General features: G+C 39.5%; 1 protein-coding gene across 2 annotated transcripts in view; it reads right to left on the reverse strand.

Moving 5' to 3' along the window:
• LRP12 (LDL receptor related protein 12) overlaps window positions 1-23,296 on the reverse strand; it is a 79,267-nt gene extending 55,971 nt beyond the window's left edge. Inside the window, exon 1 of one of the 2 annotated variants that reach the window (XM_081258766.1) lies at window positions 23,019-23,296. In XM_081258766.1, coding sequence (XP_081114892.1) covers window positions 23,019-23,097 — 79 coding nt within the window. In that variant the 5' untranslated portion in view covers window positions 23,098-23,296. The remainder of the gene's footprint in view (window positions 1-23,018) is intronic. The other variant, XM_081258765.1, reaches the window with a different exon arrangement.
• Between the last annotated feature and the right edge of the window lie 461 nt (window positions 23,297-23,757).

A 23,757-nucleotide genomic window follows, 5' to 3' on the forward strand; every position in this document is an offset into this window, starting at 1 on the left:
TGAACTCCTTCAACTCAGCTCAGGAAACAGACCTCCATCCACCTCAGGATGAGTTAGGAGTCCTCCTTGATGGTCCCACAGGACATCACACTGGTACTGAGCTATAAGTATATCATTACCACAGTCCTTATCGTCCTGTTTTGGGTTATTAATTTAACTGACCATCTTCCACAGCAAATTTTGAGTGTCCTAAGAGCAAAGAAAGTCTTGCCCCTCCTTTCCTTTTTTCTCTTTTTCTTTCTTTTTCACTCTCTTTCTCCCTGCCTTCCTAGTCCCCAGCAACCATCTCCCAGTTTCTGACACAGAGTGAAACTTCAGTAACTGTTGAGTTAAAGAATCAAAATTACCGGATTTTAAGATTAAGCATGGAACATCCTCCTTACAATTAGCCATTTGGTTTTCATGGTATAGTTTGCTCAGAGGGTAAGAGGGAAGAAGGAAAAGGATGAAGAAATATAAAGAGGAAGATAGGCATTCTTTCATTAGTGAATGAAGTTAAAAAGCCACAAGGGGAAAGAGAGACTTTGGATCCAACTGTCAACTTGGACAACAGGCTTTAGAGAGCTATTTCTTATCACTGTCCTTCAAAATGTAAAATATTGGTAAATGACTACTCAAAGCTCTTGAGCAGCTTCAGTCTTTATACTGTAAGGGACTCTACTCTGCATTAGCTTTAGCAACTTGCTGGTGGACAAGAGAGGACACCAAGCCAAAGGCAAGATGCTTTTACCATTTTTGATCTTCAATGACTCCTGGGTTCTTAATAGCTTATAGCCCATCAATCTAATAAATATATTTAAAGAATTCCCTTTTTTTTCTCTGAGCAAGTAGCTAGCTTTTCACCTACCTCTACTGAAGCTCATCTCATAACCTACCTATTCTTTCACAGAATCTTAAAACTGTATCTTGCAGTTTATCCTGTCAACTAAGCATTTTCCTATAGAAGTATCATATATGAAGTTGAGGATTATCCTTTTCACATATCTTTAAACAATTATTCAATGTAAGTGTACCTATCCTTGCTATATAGGTATGTTTCCTCAAGTGAAAAAAGAGAAAAATATTTATTTACCTAGTGTGTATTTGTTGCTATACTATGAACTTTCAAAAATTTAATTTACTTCATCATCAGAACAAATATTTGAGGTAGGTATTGTCTCCAGTTTACAGATGAAAAAACTAAACTTTAGAAATAGTAAACTACTTGCCCAAGGTGAAACGTCTAAGAAACAGTATCCAAACTTAGGTCTGTATTATTACACAGATCATGCATTTAATTCCTTCACTGTACTTTCCAAAATATAAATGGGTCACATTTTGAATAATGATTTTATCATTTGCAAAACACCTTCCTAATACGTATCTTTTAATTTTAAAACAATTCCAAGAGTAATTGATATTCCTATATTAAGGCCCAGGAAGTTGAGACTCAGCAGTTAAATCGATAGGACTAAATCTCAGTTACTGAGACTACAGTCAAGTACGGAATACCAGATCTTCTGCTACCAAGGCCAAAAGGTGCAGCTCTAACCTTAATAGATGCTCCTCTGTTACTGATGTCTAGATGCAGTGGAATAGAAGAAAACCAAGAGTTGTACTTAGATTGACAAGGATTCCAAGAGATGAGGGAAGTTTAAAAAGATAGGTCAGTAGTTGTTAAAAGCAACCCAGAAGACCATACTAAAATCTATTATAGACAGTATACGACAGCATGATGACATGGTGGAAAGTATATGAGTCTTGACATCAGAGTCTTGAGTTTGACTCCTGTTTTTGGTATTTACTTACTTTCTTTTTTTCTTTTTGTGAAGCATGTTAAAGTATATGCCACATATCATTTCACCTCTGTAAACTTCAATATGCATCTCTAAAAATATAAACATTCTCTTACCAACTACAATGCTCCTATTTTAACAAAATTAATAGTAATTCTTGATATCATTTAATATAGCCAGGTCATAATCAGGTTTCCCTGGTTGTCCCATAAATGACTTTTTACAACCGGCTTATCTGAAGCAGGATCCAACGTCTCCACATTTCCTTTGGTGCGTGTATTTAAGTCTCTCTTAACCCACAGTGATACTCCCTTATTTTCCATGCCACTGACTTGTTACAGAAACCAGATCAGTTGTCCTGTAAGAGGCCCATATTCTGTGGTGTCACTCCCTTTTGGTGTCACTTAACTTTGTTCATCTAGCTCAAGGGTCAGCAAACTTTTTCTGTAAAAGGCCAGATAATAAATATTTTAGGCTTTGTGGGCCATATGGTCTCTGTCACAACTACTCAGCTCTGTCACTGTAGCGTGAAAGGAGCCATAGACAAGACTTAAATGCAGGGGCTTCCCTGGTGGCGCAGTGGTTAAGAATCCGCCTGCCAATGCAGGGGACACGGGTTCGAGCCCTGGTCTGGGAAGATCCCACATGCCGCGGAGCAACTAAGCCCGTGCGCCACAACTACTGAGCCTGTGCTCTAGAGCCTGCATGCCACAACTACTTTAGTCCACAAGCCTAGAGCTCGTGCTCTGCAACAAGAGAAGCCACTGCAATGAGAAGCCTGGGCACCGCAAAGAAGAGTAGCCCTCGCTCACTGCAACTAGAGAAAGCCCGTGCATAGCAACGAAGACCTAACGCAGCCAAAAATAAATTAATTAAATAAATAAAATTTTTAAAAAAGACTTAAATGCATCAGAGTGGCTGTGTTTCAACAAAACATTATGAAAAAGACAAAACAAAAAACATGCAGTCGGCTGGATTTGGCTCAAAGGCCGTAGTTTGCCAGCTCCTTGCAGAAGCTTGATTTCATGCAGGTTCAACATTTTTGGCTGGAATTCTTCTTCAGAGCTGGTGCTGTTTGCTTTATGTGTATCCCTGCAGGCTCACTATCTGCTTGCCCTACTTTTTATAAGTCTGAGATTAATCAATAGGTCCAGATAGGGCAGTCTGATCTCCCTACTGTAACTTCCCACACAACCATTTGTCTAATAGTTTCACTTATTGATGATCATAGCCTGAATAAATTATCTCATTACAGGTGGAAAAATAATTTTCTAATCCTGCCATTCTTTATACATTCATTAGCTAAACTTCTGCAAAGAACTTTCCCTCAACAAATGTTATTTACTTACCCTGAAACACAGTTCATACAGAAAAAAGGGAGGATAAATGCTTAATTCTTTCCTTATAATTGTTTATTTTCAGAGTAGGAGTTAATGCCCTATTTGTTACCACTGCTATCTGGTAACTTGTTGAAGTGATGTGTGTGTGTGTGTGTTCCTTATTACAAGTCTGTTGTTATGAACCAAGGAGTTTTCTATATTCAACCAGCTATCTTTATTACTCTTTCTGATACTTAAGTTCTCTCATCTTTGGCCAATGGGAGCCTCTTTATATTGGTCCCTGTGTCCTTTTGGCATGAACCACTAACTAGTCTTTGAGAGTTCCTTGCGTTTTGATACAACAGAATGTCCCACGCTCATCTTTTGGTATTTTCTGCCCCAGACTGAAATCAGCCATTCACCCATGACCCTTGGATCCTTTCAATGAGGAATGGTATTTACGATGACAGAGTTCCAGTTGTGCTCAATGCTATTGTGCTGTTATTACAACATGTCACTGATGAGGGTATAAAAAATATATAATCTTGGGACTTTCCTGGTGGCGCAGTGGTTAAGAATCCGCCTGCCAATGCACGGGACACAGGATTGAGCCCTGGTCCAGGAAGATCCCACATGCCGCAGAGCAACTAAGTCCATGCTCCACAACTACTGAGCCTGCGCTCTAGAGCCCGTGAGCCACAACTACTGAGCCCACGTGCCACAACTACTGAAGCCCATGCACCTCGAGCCCACGCTCCACAACAAAAGAAGCCACTGCAATGGGAAGCCAGAGCACGGCAACAAAGAGTAGCCCCTGCTCGCCGCAACTAGAGAACGCCTGCGTGCAGTGACGAAGACCCAAAGCAGCCACAAATAAATAAATAAATAAATAAATAAATTAATTAATTAAAAAATATATATATATAGTCTTGAATTCATGGGCAGAAGTAAAGTAGTATACTCTTTCTGGAAAACAAACCCTAACTCTAACTGTGTGACCTTAAGAAATTATTTAATTCCTCTATGGTTGAGTTTTCTGTAAACTGGAATTAAAACAGGGTCCACCTCACAGTTTTAATATAAAGATTAAATGAATTTACATATATATGGCATTAAAAGCAATGATTAGCATACGGTAAGCACTCGATAACAATCAGGTACTATTTTTATTGAGAGCTTTGAAAATACTCCAATCCCTGACCCAGTAACTCCACTTTTATGACTTAACCATAAGGAAAATAATTTAAAAGTTAAGATAAAAATTAACAAAAGCATGTCAATTACAGTATTTATAAATGTGAACAAAACTGTAAACATCTAATGGTCACCATTAGGGAAACAGCTCATGAAGAAAAAGTGATATGGAAAAATGCCCAAGATATATGTCAAGTAATACTAATAAACCCATCAGCCAAAGATACCATTTCTACTAGTCAAGTATGAACGCTTATTTCATTGCGCCCTAACCACATTTTGATCTGTATGCCTTTATTGAACATTTTGAACACTTAACAGAACAGTTTGACTTTTACATATTTACTAAATTAGTATGTGGTATCTATTTGCATTTCTTTGTGAAATTAATTTTTGTTTCTAATTTTATTAGCTGTCCAATTACTATTTCTGTAAATTATCTTTTGTCCATCTACTAAGGAAGACAGAGAATTAACATTTTATATAGAAAGTATTTGCATAAGTTATTTAAAATGCTCACAACAAACCTTGAGAGTACACAGCATAAAATCCAATAATCCAGCATCTTGCCATTTAGAAATCTCAATTAATAGCAAGCCAAAATTAATTCAGAAAACACTAATGATCTGGTATCTGTGGCTCATCTATCAGCATCACAAGCAGATGAGTTCTAGTAATGAATTTAAAAAAGCAAATATATCAGGAATTAATCAGTTTGCATATAAGCTGCATTGAGTTTAGGGAAGTCTCAGAGTAAAACTACGAAGCAGCATGGTATAATGGTTAAGAGCACCAATTCTTTGTGGGTTCAAATACAAGCTCTTCCACTTACTAATTATGTGACCCTGGCTAAAATACTTAGCCTCTCTGTGTCTCTGATTCCTTATATGTAAAGTGGAAATAATAATAGTATCTAAGCTGACAGGGTTGTTATGAGAAGTAAATGAGTGTGTGTGTGTATATATACATACACAAACACACAGTGATTAGAACACTGCCTAGTACATAGTAACTGCTGTATGTTTGCTATTGTTACAAAAATGAGTTTATGAATCAATCCCTCCTTGTCTCCTACTACTTTGTATAGCATAGTTTGCTATTCAAATACTGTATTGTTTTGTGACTATTTCAAAATATTCCTATTTTAATTAGCTATGCACAATTTGGGTGATCAAGGTACGATTCTTTTTAAAGTTCCTCTGATGACACTTCTTTTTAAAGTGCCTCTGATGACATGATTCTTTTTAAAGTGCCTCTGATGCCAGACATAATATCCTAAAAACAAACAAACAAACGATAAAGCAATCTCAAGAAAGAACAACAAAGCTGGAGGCATAATGCACCTTGATTTCAAACTATACTACAAAGCTATAGTAATTAAAACAGTGTGGTAGGGCTTCCCTGGTGGCGCAGTGGTTGAGAGTCCGCCTGCCGATGCAGGGGACGCGGGTTCGTGCCCCGGTCTGGGAGGATCCCACATGCCGCGGAGCGGCTGGGCCCGTGGGCCATGGCCGCTGAGCCTGTGCGTCCGGAGCCTGCGCTCCGCAGGGGGAGAGGCCACAACAGTGAGAGGCCCGCATAACGCAAAAAAAAAAAAAAAAAAAAAAAAAAAAAAAAAAAAACAGTGTGGTACTGGCATAAAAACAGACACATACATCAATGGAACAAAATAGCCAGGAATAAACCCACACATGTACAGTCAATTAATTGACAACAAAGGAGCCAAGAATATACAATGAGAAAAGGATAGTCTCCTCAATAAATGGTGTTTGGAAAACTGAATAGCCACAAGCAAAAAAATGAAAATGGACTGCTATCTTTACACCATACACGAAAATTAACTCAAAATGAATTAAAGACTTGAACATAAGACCTGAAACCATAAAACTCCTAAAAGACAACACAGGCAGTAAGCTCCCTGACACAGGTCTTGGTGACAATTTTTGAATTTGGCACCAAAAGCAAAAGCAACAAAAGCAAAAATAAAGAAGCAGGACTATATCAAACTAAAAAGTTTCTGTACAGCAAAGGAAACCATCAATAGAATGAAAAGGCAGCCTACTGAATGGGAGAAAATATTTGCAAATCATATATTTGATAAGGGGCCAATATCCAAAATATACAAAAAACTCAAACAACTCAATAGCAAAACAAACCAAACACTCAGATTACAAAATGGGCAGAGCATCTGAATAGACATTTTTTCAAAGAAGACATACAGATGGCCAACAGGTACATGACAACCTCATTAATCATCAGGGAAATGCAAATTAAAAACCACAATGAGATATCACCTCAAACCTGTCAGAATGGCTCTCATCAAAAAGACTAGAAATAAGTGTTGGTGAGAATGTGGAGAAAGGGAACCCTTGTGTGCTACTGGTGGGAATGTAAATTGGTGCAGCCACTATGGAAAACAGTATGGAGGTTCCTCAAAAAATTAAAATTAGAACTACCAGATGATCTATTCAATTCCACTTCTGGGCATTTATCTGAAGAAAATGAAAACACTAACACTAAAAGATACACTCACTCCCATGTTCACTGCAGCATTTACAATATTCAAGATATGGAAACAACTAAATGTCTATCAATGAATAAATGGATAAAGAAATTGTGGTATATATATTACATATATATGATAGAATATTATTCAGCCATAAAAAATGAAATCTTGCCTTTTGTGACAACATGGATGGACCTGGGGGCATTATGCTAAGTGAGAGAGGTCAGACAGAGAAAGACAAATACCATATGATATCTCTCACATGTGGAATCTATATATATATATATGCGTGTGTGTATATATATTTCCAAGCTCACAGATACAGAAAATAAAGCAATCAATATAGATCATATACACCACAACTACAAAGGTTTCTAACCTCCCACAGCAGTCCTTCTCAAACTTGAATATGAAATACATCACCTGGGGATCTTGTTAAAATGGAGAGTCTAATTCAGTATCTGGGGCAGGGTCTGAGAGTCTGCATTTCTAACAAGCTTCTTAGGTAGTACCAATGCAGCTGGTTCAAGAACAGCACTATGAGGGCTCATGAATGAGCTTTAAGGAGTTCTGTAATCACACATTATCACGTACAACATTTTCTGTGACTGTGCATATGTGGATTAGTTTCTGAGGAAAGGACCTACGTACAGTTCTTACCATATTCTCATGAGCGGGGGAGCAAGTAGGGAAAGGGCAGGTAGAGAGTAAGAGAATTTGTGGGAGAGGTGACAAAGACACAAACCAGTTCCACTGCTAAATGAAAAAAAATTGTCATTATAAAAAGGAAAAATTATTTGTAAAGGCAACTATTTTACAGATGTACAACAATTATAACTTATAAGATTAAGCTGAAGAATGAGACAATTCTATATTATAGACAATTATATTGTAGAAAATTACAACTTAGAAGACCAAATTGAAGAATCTTTAAATTCTAGAATAAAAAGACAAGGATATAAAACTAAGAGAGAAAAAAGATACGGCCAGGATGTCTACCATTCACTCAACGGGAGTTTTAAAAGTAGAGAACATGGGATAAAAGGCATTTAAAACACATATACGTAGGTATACATACATATACACACATACACATGATATATATATATATACCTATGTGCATATATTCACACACATATATGTACAGGCACATGTATTTTAGAAAAATATCTTTAGAACATACAACTAGATATGTTCAGATAAAATGCCCACCAAATACCAAACAGTAACAATGACTGAAGATACATACTAAACACACGCTGGTGAAAACGGTAAACTCCAAAGATAAAAAGAAATTTATGATAAGCTTCCAAAGGAACAAAGGAATTACAATCAAAATGGGAACTTAAAGTTACAAGATGATAAAGTAACATACACAGAATTCTGAACAGAAAATATTGGAACCTGGAATTCTATACCCAGCCAAACCATTATTCAAGTGTGATGGCAAAATAAAGAAACAATTTCAACTGTGCACACCTAAGAATATATACAACCAGTACGTATTTCTTAAGGGGGGGATAATATACAAGAATGTACTTCAGCAAAATAGAAATATCAATCTAATTAAAGACTTCAAGAAAACTGTCATGGCACAAAGAAAATGGTAAGGGAGAGGGAGAATAAAACTTAAGGAATCAAAATAATTGCTGAGAATGAGGATGCAAATTTTAATGTAATTAATTTGGGGAAGTATTTTAACATCTTTTTTGTTTTCTATGTCTGTGTGTATATATGTTCTGTAAATAAGTTCACTTGTATCATTTTTTTAGGTTCCACATATAAGTGATATCATATGATATTTGTCTTTCTCTGCCTGACTTGCTTCACTTAGTATGATAATCTCTAGGTCCTTCCATGTTGCTGTAAAGGCATTATTTCATTCTTTTTTATGGCTGAGTAATACTCCATTATAAATACATACACACACACACACCCCACATCTTCTTTATCCATTCATCTGTTGATGGACATTTAGGCTGTTTCCATGTCGTGTCTATTGTAAATAGTGCTGCTATGAATACTGGGGTGCATGTATCTTTTCGAATTAGAGTTTTTGTCTTTTCTGGATATATGTCCAGGAGTAGGATTGCTGGATCATATGGTAACTCTGTTTTTAGTTTTTTAAGGACCTCCAGGCTGTCCTCCAGTGGCTGCACCAATTTACATTCCCACCAACAGTGCAGGAGGGTTCCCTTTTCTTCACACCCTCTCCAGCATTTGTTTGTAGACTTTTTGATGATGGCCATTCTGAGTGGAGTAAGGTGACAGATACCTCATTGTAGTTTTGATTTGCATTTCTCTGACAATTAGTGATGCTGAGCATCTTTTCATGTGCCTGTTGGCCACCTGTATGTCTTCTTTGGAGAAATGTTTATTTAGGTGCTCTGCCCATATTTTGATTGGGTTGTGGGTTTTTTGATACCAAAAATATAATTTATAAAATAAAAAATTGATAAATTGAATGTTATCAATTTAAAAAACTTCTGTTTTGCCAAGGCCACTGTCAAGAGAATAAAAAGACAAGCTATACAGCTGTGTGTGTGTGTGTGTGTGTGTGTGTGTATTGATATCTATATAGATATAAAAACTCTCAAAATTCAAAGTTAAAAAATAAACAACCAAGCCAAAAATGGGCAATGGACTTAAATACTTCATCCAAGGGGATACAAAGATGGCAAAAAAAAAAGTATATGAAAAGATGTTAAACATCATTAGTCATTTTAAAAAATGCAAATTCACATCAGATGAGATACTGCTATTTACCTAACAGAATGACAACAACAGAAAATACTGACAACACTAAGTGCTAGCAAGGATGCAGAGCCACTGGAACTTGCACACGTTGCCAGTGAGAATGCAAACTGGTACAGCCACTGTGGAAAATGGTTTGGCAGTTTCTTATAAAGTTAAGCATATATGTATAACTTATAACCCAGCAACCCTACTCCTAATTATTTATCCTAGAGAAATAAAGCATATCTACACAAAAACCTGTATAGGAATGTTCACCGGTAATTAATAAAATAGCCAAAAGGTGTTAACAACTCAAATGTCCTTCACCAGGTGAAGTGACCGACTGTGGTGCATCCATACAAAATGGCATATTGATCAGCAATAATAAATTGTTGTCCTGTGCAACAGTGTGGATGATCGCAGACTATGCTGAGTAAGGGAAGCCAGTCTCAAAAGGTTACACACTGTACACTTCTATTTATTTGAAAAAGACAGAACTATAGTAATGAAAAATAGATGGGTGGTTGTCTGAGATTATGGGTGGGGAGAGGATGGGACTATAAAAGATAGCAGGAGGGAGTTTTTTCGGGTGATGTATCCTGATTTGTATGGTAGCTACACAAATCTGTAATGTGTTAACATTCATAGACCTGAACACCAAAAGGAAAAAGAATTAATTCTACTGTATATCTTTAAAAATAAAAATTAAAAAATTAACAGTCATCTTAAAAGCTAGAAAAACAACAAAATAAACCAAAAAAAAGTGCAAAGAAGAAATTAATAAAATAGAAAACAAGAAAATCAGTAGACCAAAAAACCAAGAGCTGATTCTTTAAGAAAACCTAAAATAGAGAAAACTGTGATAAGTGTGTTCAAGAAAAGAATGACAGACAGGTATTAGGAATGACAAACGTGATATAATCACATGTAGAAAATATTTTTGAGAGCACATTACTTACAACTTTAAAGCAAATGTGGAAATAGAAATGAAATTACAATATTCTAGGAAAATATGACTTAGTATTTTTAACAAAATTGGCTTAAAGAGGTAGAAATTGAAAAGATAAAGTTATTCCCCAAAAGTACCATGCCCTTATAGTTGCAGGGTAGAGTTCTAAAAAACCTATAAAAAACCGTAACTTCTATTATTTTAAATTTTGTTGTGGCGAGCCCCCTACTTAGGTCAGGGAACAAAAGAATAACTTTTTAAAAAATACACAAAATAAATAAAAAGCGGGGATAAATCATGTATCCTAATTCGAATTCTCTGTAACACCCACATACTTCAATCAAATCAAGCACTCAGTTCCTTATTGTAATGCAGTGGAAGAAGTAATGTGGAGCTGAATCCTATTCATACTGAATTTATGCAATTTTATCTGTGTTCACTCATATTTTTCATATGGCTCCTAAATACAACCATTTTATCTGGTGCTCAAAAAAACTTCCGTACCAACGCTAGAGAGAAAACTGGATGTTTTGTACTTAATGAAAGTTTGCTGTTCAGCACTGAATATTGTAAAACATGTATACTGTACTTGAAGATGATTTCTGAGAGTTTTAAAAGAACTATACTTTAAGCCTTACTCACTGACATCAGAACCTAAACTGTGTGTAGTGATTCCACTCCAGCTGCACAAATAGGAGGCTCCCCCTCCATCTCCTACCCTCTTACCAGCGTGAATAGTCTTACGTACAAGTAATCATGTCAGTGAAAACACAAGGTCATACCTTACATAGTACTGGGGCCATATTTTGGTTAACGCTATGGCTGCTACCTTTTGAGCAAATAAGTGTGGTCTTAAAGTATAATCATCCCCAACAGACTAGAAGTACCCATCTGGCAGAACACAGTGCTCCTTCCCCTGGACTTGAGCTCAGTCTTCATTTAGCATCTCCATTTTACTCCACAGATGCCTCCTTCAAACATGAATTCTACTTCTCATACAACCAGTCCATTTCCACTAAGGTATCTTATTTGCTTCTTTGGTCATAAGGCCCATTCATAAGAAGGGATTTACTTCTGACAGGCTCATCTGTATTACCTTGCTAGTGAAACAAAGTTTATCCTCACTAGGAATGAAAACATTTCTCCTGTCAGCAGGACAAGGCTGTTCATTTTTGCTTTCTTATTGTAACTGTAGCTATACAGGTCTCCTTCCCCTAACCTGAAAAGGCAAAATAATCACAACTGTAACAGTAAATTTTTTTACACTGTTCTTGACCACTGAAATCAATTTTAAAAGGTGTATGGGGACCTCCCTGATGGCGCAGTGGATAGGACTCCATGCTCCCAATGCAGGGGGCCCGGGTTCGATCCCTGGTCAGGGAACTAGATCCCACGTGCATGCCTCAACTAAGAGTTTGCATGCTGCCACTAAGATAAATAAATAAATAAATAAATAAATAAATAAATAAATAAATAAATAAATAAATAAATAAATAAATAACAAAGAGGGCTCGTGTTCTTCGGAAAAAAAAAAAAGGCTTCCCTGGTGGCGCAGTGGTTGAGAGTCCGCCTGCCGATGCAGGGGACACGGGTTTGTGCCCCGGTCCGGGAATATCCCACATGCCACGGAGCGGCTAGGCCCGTGAGCCATGGCCGCTGAGCCTGCGTGTCCGGAGCCTATGTTCCGCGATGAGAGAGGACACAACAGTGAGAGGCCCACGTACCGCAAAAAAAAAAAAAAAAAAAAGGTGTATGTATTATAAGTGTATCTAAAAGAACAGATCAACAGATATGAAAACTGGGAAAATGAGAGAGGAAGTCAGGTCACAGGAGAGAGAAAGAAAAGGGGTGGAAGGAGTTAGAAAGCTGGCAGTAACTACAGACTGATTTCATAGATACAAACACAAGCCTTAAGAAAATTAGTCAATGTATTCCAGCAGATTAAAAGATAATATTTCGTTACCAACTTGTTGTGGTCTATCCCATAAATGCAAAAGTAGTTCAACATAAGGAATCACATGAATGTAATTTACTCCATTCGTGGATAAATGAATTCATTTATTCAACAAATACTGTCTGGCATGATGCTAGGTATGATTCACTCACATAATTCTGGCCCTCATAAATAACTTACGATCATCTTGGAAATGAAAACACTTTTGTGTCAAAATTAAATATCTATTCTCAAAAACTTATTTTATATAGGAACTCATTAATAGCTCCAATTTCATTAAGAATATCAGAAACCTATAGCAAACATCACACTTAAAATTTTGAAAAAAAGGGGATGGGAACCATTAAAACTAAAGACTTAACAGATATGGACTGCAGAGTATGGACCTTATCTGGATCCTGATCCAAAGAGTTTCTAAAACTTCATGTTTATATGACAACCAGGGCAATGTGTATACAGCTAGACATGTAATGATAATTAGGAACTGTTAACTTTTTAAGTGTGATAGTGGTATTGGACTTAAGGTTTGTTTTTTGTTTTTGTTTTCTGAAGCTTTCACATCTTAGAGATACATACTGAAATATTATTAGATTAGGTACTTGGGATTTGTTTCAAAATCATTTGCATTTAGGGAGTGGGTGGAGGAGTGGATAAAACAAGGCTGGCCATATAATGATCACTTGTTGAAGCTGGATGTTGGGTATATCAGGTTAATTATACTAGTGTCTCTACTTTTGAATATGCTTGAAATTTCCAAAGTACAAAGTTTTAAAATTGTTTTTAATTATCAAACACAATGGCAAAAAATCAAGCAAAAAAGAACAAAAACTAAATGCAAACACTAGAGAGAATCTACATTATCAGAAAACCTTCTATGGATACTATTATTCAACATTATTCTTTTTTTTCAAAAGTTATTACTTAATAACTTTTATTTGAAATATACATACATAAAAATGTACTAGTTGCAAGTTTATAGTTCCATGAGTTATCACCCCCAAAACCCATATCTGTGTAAACCATCGCTTAGGTCAAGATATAGATTTGACCAGCAGCCCAGAAGCTTCCATGGTACCCATCTCAATCACTATCCCCACCCCCGCCCAACCCCAAGAGGCAACTGCTCTCCTACATTAGTCTAACTTCTAACACTGTATTCATACGGTAGCTATAATTCTGTGCCTAACAGTTTTTGATCAATATGTGAAACCTACCCACCCTACCTGCAGCGGTACTTTGGGGTTTATTCCTTATTTTTTAAAAATTTGTTCTTTTCCATTACCTTGTAATGAGAGCACCTTGTTCTCAAAACATGGTCAGTGGACTCTTGGGAATTCCCAACACCCTTTCAGAGTTTAATAGAATACAGAAAGCTCACTGATTTGATTTCAGATTCCACATTGCAACTAAACTTTAAAAAACGACTTGTCAAGTTCTGGTGTAGCACCAAAGAATATTCACATTTATCTGAAAGGGCTACTAAAATTCTTCTCCCTTTACAATTATCTATGTGAAGCCAGATTTCTTTCCTATACTTCAAGCAAAACGTGTCACAACAGCCTGACTGCAGAAGCAGATGTGAGAAATCAGCTGTCTTCTATTAAGCCAGACATTACAGTGATTTGCAAAAATGTATAGCAACGCCATCCTTCTTACTAAACTTTTTTTTTTGGAAATTTTAGTGGTCATTTTACATATTTTTAAAACGTATGCTACTTAAGGTCACACGTAATGGGGTTGGTTTCTTCTCATTTTAAATGGGTTAATAAATATTTTAACAATCTCTCAACTTTAATTTACCATGTTTAAAAACATATATATCTGTCATACAAAAAACATTCTTCGGATCCCTCAATAACTGTGGAGCCCTGCGTCCCAAAAGTTTGAGAACTGCTGCTGTACAGTTTTCCCTTATGTGAATATACCATATACCATAATTTATTCATCTATTCTATTGCTGATGGACATATGGGCTCTTTCTAATCTGGAATTAAAACAAGCAAGGAAAGGATGCTATGAATATCCTTGTACGTGTCTTCTGACGCACGTGACGTCCCCACTTCTGTTGAGTTTATACCAGGAGCAGAACTGCTGGATCACAGGGCATGTTTACATTCAGCCTTAATAGATACTGACTGTTTTCAAAGTGGCTATTAAGCATCTGAGATGAGCTGTAAGAATAAAATTTACACTGGAGGGCTTCCCTAGTGGTGCAGTGGTTAGGAATCCACCTGCCAATGCAGGGGACACGGGTTCGAGCCCTGGTCTGGGAAGATCCCACATGCCGCAGAGCAGCTAAGCCCGTGCGCCACAACTACTGAGCCTGCGCTCCAGAGCCCGCCAGCCACAATTCCTGAAGCCTGGGCGCCTAGAGCCCGTGCTCTGCCACAAAAGAAGCCACCGCAGTGAGAAGCCTGCGCACCGCAACGAAGAGTAGCCCCCGCTCACCGCAACTAGAGAAAGCCCGTGTACAGCAACAAAGACCCAACGCAGCCAAAAAAAAAAAAATTTACACTGGATTTTGAAGACTTAGTATGAAAAACATAATGCAGAATATTTCATTAATAATTTTGTATTGGTTACATGTCAAAATGATAATATTTTGGATATATCAGGTTAAATACATTACTAACATTAATCTCACCTGCTTTTTTTTTTTTTTTTCAGTACGCGGGCCTCTCACTGCTGTGGCCTCTCCCGTTGCGGCGCACAGGCTCCAGACGCACAGGCTCAACGGCCATGGCTCACAGGCCCAGCCGCTCTGCGGCATGTGGGATCCTCCCGGACTGGGGCACGAACCCGTGTCCCCTGCATCGGCAGGCGGACTCTCAACCACTGCGCCACCAGGGAAGCCCTCACCTGTTTTTTTTTTAATTTTGAATGCGGCTACTACAAAATTTAAAACTATGTATATGACTTACATTTGAGGCTCACAGTATGTATCTGTTAGGCAGTGATGTTCCAGGGGGAAATATAGAAAGGTAAAACAGGAAAATACCAAATGTGCATACTAAGAACAGTCTGAGATGCTTAGGAGACAGGCACCTAATTCTGAGGAACCAGAAAAGACTTCCCAAAGGAGGTAATATGTAAAGGAAAGCTGAAGGATGGCAGGAGTTAGCCTAGTGAAGAAAGTGGTGGAGGAAGGTAAAACCAGGCAGGGAGAACAGTGTGTGCAAAGGCCAGGAGACAAGAGAACCGTGTTCAGTATGGCACAAACACGGTGGAGGGGAAGGGCATGGAGGAGGGAGTGACAAGAGACAAGAAAGGGAAAAACTAGCTACATCGTGAAGGGCCTAGTGATGCTTCTATTTTAAGAATAGGGAACTATTGGTTTTAAGCAAGAAAGTTACATAATCATATCCTCACTTTAGAAGAGTCACTCTGCTGCTCCTCTGTGTGATGTGATTGAATCAGGATAAGACTAGAGTCAAGACTAGTTGGGGCTGTTACAATAACATAGATTAAAAACTAATGAGCCTTTACATGAAGAGAACAGCAGCAGAGAGACGCAAACCTTAGGCAAAATCACTACTCTCAAAGCTTCAGTTTCTTCTAATAATATCTACCTCAGAGTTATTTTGAGGATTTAAGAAAAGCATCTTTTTGTAAAGGAGTTCTGTATTCTAACTCTTGGTAAAAGGTTTTAGTATCACTAGAACAGGCAATAATAATTCCAAGAAACTGAATTCTATTTCAGAATATGCCAGATAAAAGATTCATGTCTTCTCCAACTTATTAAAACCTATAAGATACTTTAACAATCAATGAAATTAAGTCAGATAATTACGTTTGAACGGTAAATTCCAACTACGACACATCCCACTGTGCTCCATTTAACCTCGATATGAAAAGATTAACACCATATCCCATCTCTAAGGACTAAAATTCAAGTGAATTAAAGGTAAGTATGAAGTTACGCTCATTCAATGGTAAAAACATGAATGTAAAATGATTTCACTTCTTCACCAAACTGATACTAGCAGGGCAGGGCAGTGAGTTATAAAGTATTCGAGAGAACTAGAAAACTGTTCAGTTGGCTTCATTTATTTTGAAGTTTGGGGACCTTCTAAAGTTATATATTCTGTAAATAAACTATTCAATCCAGGGAAGAAAGGTAAAAGGTCACTTTATTTTTCCAAAAATGTTTGAAGTTCTCTAATCCGCCAATGCATTCTTGACTCTTCTAAGATACAGAGCAATCTTTAATTGATCACTTAGTAGAAAGCGTTTAACTTGGGCAAAAAGTCCTTGAAATATAACTTTTATTCCACCCTTTCCTTTTTGCCTTAAATACTCTTAAAACACTGTAGAAAGTTTTGTTCTGTACTTATTTCATCCACAAAAATGAACAGTCCTTAGAACTGAGTTCTCCACAGAACCCTTCTTAAGCCTCCCCCCTTGTAACTTAAATCCCCACTGCTTAGTGTCATATGCTATACAACTATGCACACACAATATCCCTTCTTGAACTGAGTGTTCTTAACCTTCTCTTTTCTAGATTAAAATAAACAGAAACGTAACTTCCTAAGAGTGTAAACTGATTTACTGAATTGTGAAAACAGAAATCACCCGCAACCTCTCAGCCCTTTTCTTCACTCTCACCCGATGATCTCATGTCCATCATCCTACTACAAAACCTACAGACCTAAGTACACTTGAACTAGTATTTTCCTCCTTAACCTCTTGGGCCGAGGGAGGAAGCACCCCTTTCTTCCCTATCAAAGGGGCAACCCACACTCTTCTCTCCACCTCCGCTGCTGCCACCTCAGGGTCCCTTGCCTGCATTACAGCCGAAACCCATCATCCCACCTCTGCTCTTGCCTACTTCTCAACAATCCACACAGGGGCAAAAGCGACTGTTTCAAAACAAAGATCACGTTACAGCATTTAAACTGTGTCAACAGTTACACTTAAACCCAAACTCTTTACCAAAGAGTTTCCAAAGCCCTGAGTCCCTGCCTAAGATTCCAGCCTCACCTTGTCACTCTTAGGACCACTGTGCTCCGGCTACTGATTTTATTTGTTTACCTGCAACACACCAGCTCTTCCACATCAGCCTTCTCCTAATTCTGGGTCTTTCACATGTTGCTCCCGTGTGCAAGGTTCTCGTATCCCAATCATGACATGGTTAGCTGTCTTTCAGGTCTTTCATTCTCCTCTACAAGGAAGGCTTCCTCTAACTACTCTGTGCCTGGTATTCACTATCGCTGTCTCCTGTTTGTTTTTTGTTAAAGCACTTACTACAAGTTATTCGCTAGACTGGAAGCTCCACGAGGGCAGAAACCACGTCCGCCAGGCTGTCGTGCCTTACATAGTGCCAGAGGTAAGCAAGCGCTCGACAAGTATTTGCTAAATGAATGAAAGAGTGAAGAGACAGGATTAGGTTGCGGTCCTGGCTGTACTACTTCCTAGTGCTTTGATCTTAGATAAGTGACAAGTTCTCTGAGCTCCAATTTTTCTCTTCCATAAAAAAAGGAATAGGGCTTCCCTGGTGGCGCAGTGGTTGAGAGTCCGCCTGCCGATGCACGGGACACGGGTTCGTGCCCCGGTCCGGGAAGATCCCACATGCCACGGAGCGGCTGGGCCCGTAAGCCATGGCCGCTGAGCCTGCGCGTCCGGAGCCTGTGCTCCGCAACGGGAGAGGCCGCAACAGTGAGAGGCCCGCGTACCGCAAAAAAAAAAAAAAAAAAAAGGAATAAATACCTTGTAGGATTTCTAAATAAGACCTAATGAATATTAACAGACTATGAATGAAGACCAACCACAGTATCTGAACTTAATTGAGTAAATGTTAGTTTCCTTCCCTTCCTTCTACAGTTTAGAGAATTCCCTAAGCTAATTTCATATTGAAACTAGAGATAGATAGACAGACAGACAGATAGACAGACCTATCTATCTATATACACATCTACTGTTGCATCTACTTAAAAGGACTAATGACATGCATCTGAACAGACAAATTGGTAACTTGTATTTGTAGGATCTAATCCAATCCTACACCTTAGAAAATGGAGAATAAGTAGTATACATCTTACTCACCCCTCCCACAAAGGATGGGGTGGAGTGAGGAGAAAATGAAGAGAAACCAAGAAACAGGAGGGAAAGATAAGCTGAGAAATTAGAAATCATTAATTCAACCTCAATTCCTAAGTTTAGAACAGCCTTCATTTACCTATAAAGACCTGTAGCAGGAACAGGATTAGTACTCATTCCTAAATTCTGAAATAAAACATTTTCTATTTGCTTAAATCTACATATATCTCACTTATATTAAAGGTATTTACCTCCTTTTTACCTTTCATTCTTTAAACTGTAATTTCATTGATAAGATGTAAAAAAAAGAAACAAAACCCCTCCAAATACAAAAATGCCTCACATCAGAAAAACAAAAAGTTCTCATTGTTGCCTTAATTTCTTGATAAGCTTTAAATTTTCTAACCACAAAAATTAAGTCCTTTTTTCCCAAACATTTTTTTAAACTGCTGCTCACTTTCCAGCCTGACATCATTTTTATGTTTTCTTCAGAGATTTTACTTTCTAGGGACCTTCTAAATCATTTACCATACATCACTCAGATCTCCTCCACACTCTCCCTGGAACACAGGTACCCCTCTGAAAGTGGTCATTTAATACTTTCTGCCTGGTAACCACCTAGAATTTTGTGGAATGTGCTGCATACCTTTATATTCTCCCTACGATATGGATATAATTTGGATTCTAAACCCAAGGAAGGGTTTATATTAAGCAATTAATTCCGTTTTATTCAACATATTTTATGTAATCAAGGCTGACTTTTTTAGAAGTAATTGGAATCTGGTTTAGATTTTTTTCTCTCATGTTCTGGTTATTTCTACAACCTTTCTAAAATTGGAACTTCTAGCCTATCCTTAAACTGGAAGTTTATAAAATCCTGCTGAAAGTTCCATAAAATTCACAGAGAAAGACTCACTCATTAGACATAAGATGCAAGAGTAAAAAGAATACACTATGCTCCCTCAACCTCTAGAACAGCAGTGTGTACAGAAAGAACTTTTGACTATAATAAGCTGAAAACCAGTTTAAAGATACATTTTTGTCATAAGTCAGTCAGTACATGTCAGGGAGAGTTCTTACTGCTCCCAAAAGCTCTAGCAGCAAGTAACCTAAGACTTTACCACCTACAACTCTTCAAGGCTACTGTAAAATGATATACAAATACAGCAAACATTTAAAATTACATTTTAAGGCTTCATCTAGGGCAGTGCTTTTACAAACTAATAACTGTATTCTATAAGTGGGTCCAAAATTACTTTAATGAGTCCAAACCAGTACACGAAGAAAGGAAGCAGGAGAGAAGGGAGGTGAAACAGATTAGAAAACATCAGAGTACATCCATCACAGGTAGTACCAGCAAGTATTATTTCATGAATTTTGTTTTGTTCTGTATACTGGGAGTAATATAAAATGCATTTTAGGTATTTTAATCTTCTAAAAAAGATTAGAAAACACTGATTTGGGAGACAAAGAGAGTGGAAAAGGATAAAGCAATGGAACTGTCATAATTATCAAATTATGGCTTGGGAGGTGAGCAAGACTAACAGCTTCTATTGACTAGGAGACATTTTGGAAAACCTCCACACATTTTAACAGCCAGATATCCCCATGTGAGATATGAAGAAGCACCTTCTCCTCTTACAGCAGGACTAACACATGCCCAGCAAGGTCACAGCTGCGCCCACTAACTGTTCTTACCCCTTCAAACTTCCAACGGCAGAGGTCAACCTTTACCTTCTCCTAACTCTCAGGAACATTCGGTGCAGTTAAGCTACAGCAGCTCCTGAAAGATAATTGTTGGTCTTTGAACAACTACTCCTAGAAAACATTAACTGTATTCCATATCATAATCTAGAGTTTCAAATAAGGCTTTGGCATTCAGAAAAGTAACTTGGAAGTAAAACAGTCATACTATTCCACTAAAACAGTCACGTTTATTAGTCACATAGTCCACTAAAACGATCATGTGAAGAAACTAAGCACCAAAATAAAAAGATTACTTTTAAGGTATTTGAAATGTTTCAAAGATTCAAGGCACAACTTGGAGCCATTTAATATTACAGTTTAACAGATAAGGAAGAGTCACTCTGTGAAGAGTTAGTATTGGAATTGCCCAAATATCAGCCAATCAACCTGCATTCTTTTCACTGGGTCTAAGTTAAGGGTTACTCTGAATATTCAGTTGCATTAACAGAGGTTTCTCATTATTTTTGAAGCCACTTTGAAAAAAACACACATTTTGCTGTATAAGGGACAGTTTCATAAGTTACAGTGTATATTTGTTCTAAAGGCTCAGAACAGGTGATGGGTACTTCTCAGGATGCATCCACTCCTCATCACAACTACTGCATATTCAAGTAAAACAACCCCACTATCGTTATGAAAGCACACCCCCACCCCCCGCCACACACACACTGTTATTATAGCTGCTTCTTCTCTAATATAAATCCACACAGGACAGAAGAGGACAAAAAGTGCAGCAATAAAGAGAATTTCCCCAAATGCAGAGTGAAGGGTTCCTTTAATCTCTGCTCACAGTTTAGTGTCCCGCCTGGCTCACTACCTCCTTTTTCTTTATACTTTGAAACTTGCTGTGTGGCTTGAGATATCAACCCTTAGTATAATCACTTGCTAGTTTTATAATGTGACCCCACACTGTTGGAAAAAGGAGCTTCAGTCTTTGCCTACTAACAATTCCTCACTAAACACAAATTCCCAAAACATAAATATCTGATAAACATCTACCAGAAAGTCATTTTGTGTACAAGTACAAAAGGATGCACCAAGACAAATTCGCGGGTTCACAGCCTCTTATACCTAGAGGCAAGAAGAATTTTAGTTCAAACACTAATGACATAGCTCTTAATGAAAGCAGAGCTAAAAGAACCTATTTATCCAATCTGATCAGACATCACTAAGACTCAATTCTGATTATAGCAGAGGACAAAGCTGGACACTCTTAATCACCCTAGATTAAAGATGCCTCTAGCTTTCGGCTCTCTCCTGGGCCATTACACCAAAACTAGAGGAGAACTACACCCACCTTCAGGCTAGAAGAAACACATAATAGCTTATTGATCTCTGGTGCAGACCCAAACCCACAAGTCACCAAGCAAGTAGGGATCACAGCCACTTGATGCAACAATCAGAAGTCATGCACTGGGTTTTCTGTTCAAATAAGCACACCACTGGCAATTACCACATCAAATGTGGACCAACTCCTCCCAAACAAAAATAAAAATATATTAATCAGGTCAGGGAGCAATACATTCTGAACCACACAGAAAAACTACGATTTCTTGGTTGGCCGTAAATGTCAATTTCAGTTCATTAAATTCTTCATTTCGTGTAATTTCTCAGGTTTTAAAAGTTACCGTGACATTCAATTCCATAGATAAATGCTTTCAAAAGAGATAATACTTGCTTGTAAATTACATGTTGACTGAACTCCATCTCCACCACCATTGGTGGAATTAAGTGTTTGTGGCAAATGACTTAGACTTTTCAGAAGTAAAATTTAACAAAGAATGATAACTTCTAATTATTTTCTTCTGAAGAAATCAAAGCACCACTCCGAAAAGTAAAGGTTAACTGTGCTCTCTGAAACAACTATACAATGTTTTTAACTGATGACCAAAAACAGTCAAGTCAGAAGTAGAACTCAAGTCTCTCAAGCAATGAATGTTCTTTCCAATTAATAACATTTAGCTCTTGTTCTGACCCCTGTGTACTACGTAAAGCTTGGTCCTTACTCATAGCCTCAGCCTTCTCTTAACCTCAAAGGAATATATGTAATGCAATCCACAGACTGGAATAAAGCAACAGTGACAACATTAGCGGACAATGATGGATGAAATGCCAAACGAACTGGGAGTCAGGGCAGACATGTACGCCCTAAGAGGGAGAGACTGAGGTGGGGCTGGAAACTATTTTCTGGCCTTCTCCCGCGTGCTGCTCCAGAGCAAGGGGCAGGATCCTGCATGCCCGGGATCAGCAGAGCCCCCGAAGTGCAGGGATGGGAAGAAAATAGTGGGCTGCTTTGCCAGGGAGTGGGGAAGGTGAGGGATCGGTGCGGTGTGAATTCCACGGGGGAGTGAACTTCCTGGCCCCGGGAGGGTCGGGGGTGGCAGGACGGTCCCGGCCAGCGGCGGGGGGCGACCTCCCTTTCTTTCTCCCACAGCCCTACATCTTTGTGTGTGTGTGTGTTAGTCAAGGGGCTACGAGTCCCCGAGGAACCAGCCGGCCACCGTGGCCCTCCAGCCCAGGTCGGGAAGTTCGTCCGCCACCCTCTAGCTCCCAAGGGGCTCCCCGGGTCCGGGACGCCCTAACACCCGCCAACACCCCGAGGGTCTGGAGACAGACGAATGGACCAAAGCATCTTCGTGTGTGGACACCCCCTCCGCTACATCCATCCCTCGCCGGGTCTTTGTCCCGCCGGCGGCCGGGGTCTCTGCCGGTTCCTCGGGGAGCCCCCTGTCCTGGAGGCCTCGGGGCCCGGGGTCGCCCCAGCTTTGTTCGGTGAGCGGGGCGCGGGGACCAGGACACTTACCGTACACCCCGGCGAAGAAAAGCAAGACCAGCGCAGACCTCCACCGCGGAGACTCTTTTGTGCTCCAGCGACGGGCCATAACCACGGCAGATGGAGCGAGCGAAAAGGAGATGGAGGAGGCGGAGGCGGAGGCGGAGGCAGAGGAGGAGCTGGGGCCAGACGCCGCCGCCACCGAGCCCCCGGCTGCTCCCTGCGCTCTCCGCGGCGGCGGGAGGGGGAGGGGCCGCCGTCGCCACCGCCTCCGCCGCTGCCCGCGCGCGCTCCCTCCCTCTTTCTGCCTCCCTCCGGACCCCCCTCAGCAGCTCGCCGGCTCCCACCCGGGGCGGCGCGAGAGTCCTCCACGGGACGGCTCTCCCGGGAGCCGGGGTAGCCAGCGCCGGTACGAGATGAGGGGGCGGCGGACGCGCGGCTCCAGCCACGCGCCGCATAGGCTAGTCGGCGCCGCCACCCGCCAGACAGCGCTAGCCGGCACCCGCGCCCATCCGTGCGATCGGCAATCCCCTGGCCCGCCTGCCTCGGTTCCCACCCCACGCTCCGCTGGACTTTCTAAGTCTCAGGGCCGCTTTCCCCGTGACTGAGGCCGGAGGAGCAAGGCAGTGCCAATAGATGAGCGAGCTAGAAAACGCGGGTCGATGGGTTCCCCCGGGCTGGGGAGTGGGGGCCGGCTTCGGCGCTTCGCTGCAGTCCGAGGTCTCGGGGCTGCCCCTGCGGGTTGTACGAGGACGTGTTGGGTGGCGGA

Source organism: Mesoplodon bidens (genome assembly GCF_964165515.1).
Source record: "Mesoplodon bidens genome assembly, chromosome: 16".
NCBI lineage: Eukaryota > Metazoa > Chordata > Mammalia > Artiodactyla > Ziphiidae > Mesoplodon > Mesoplodon bidens.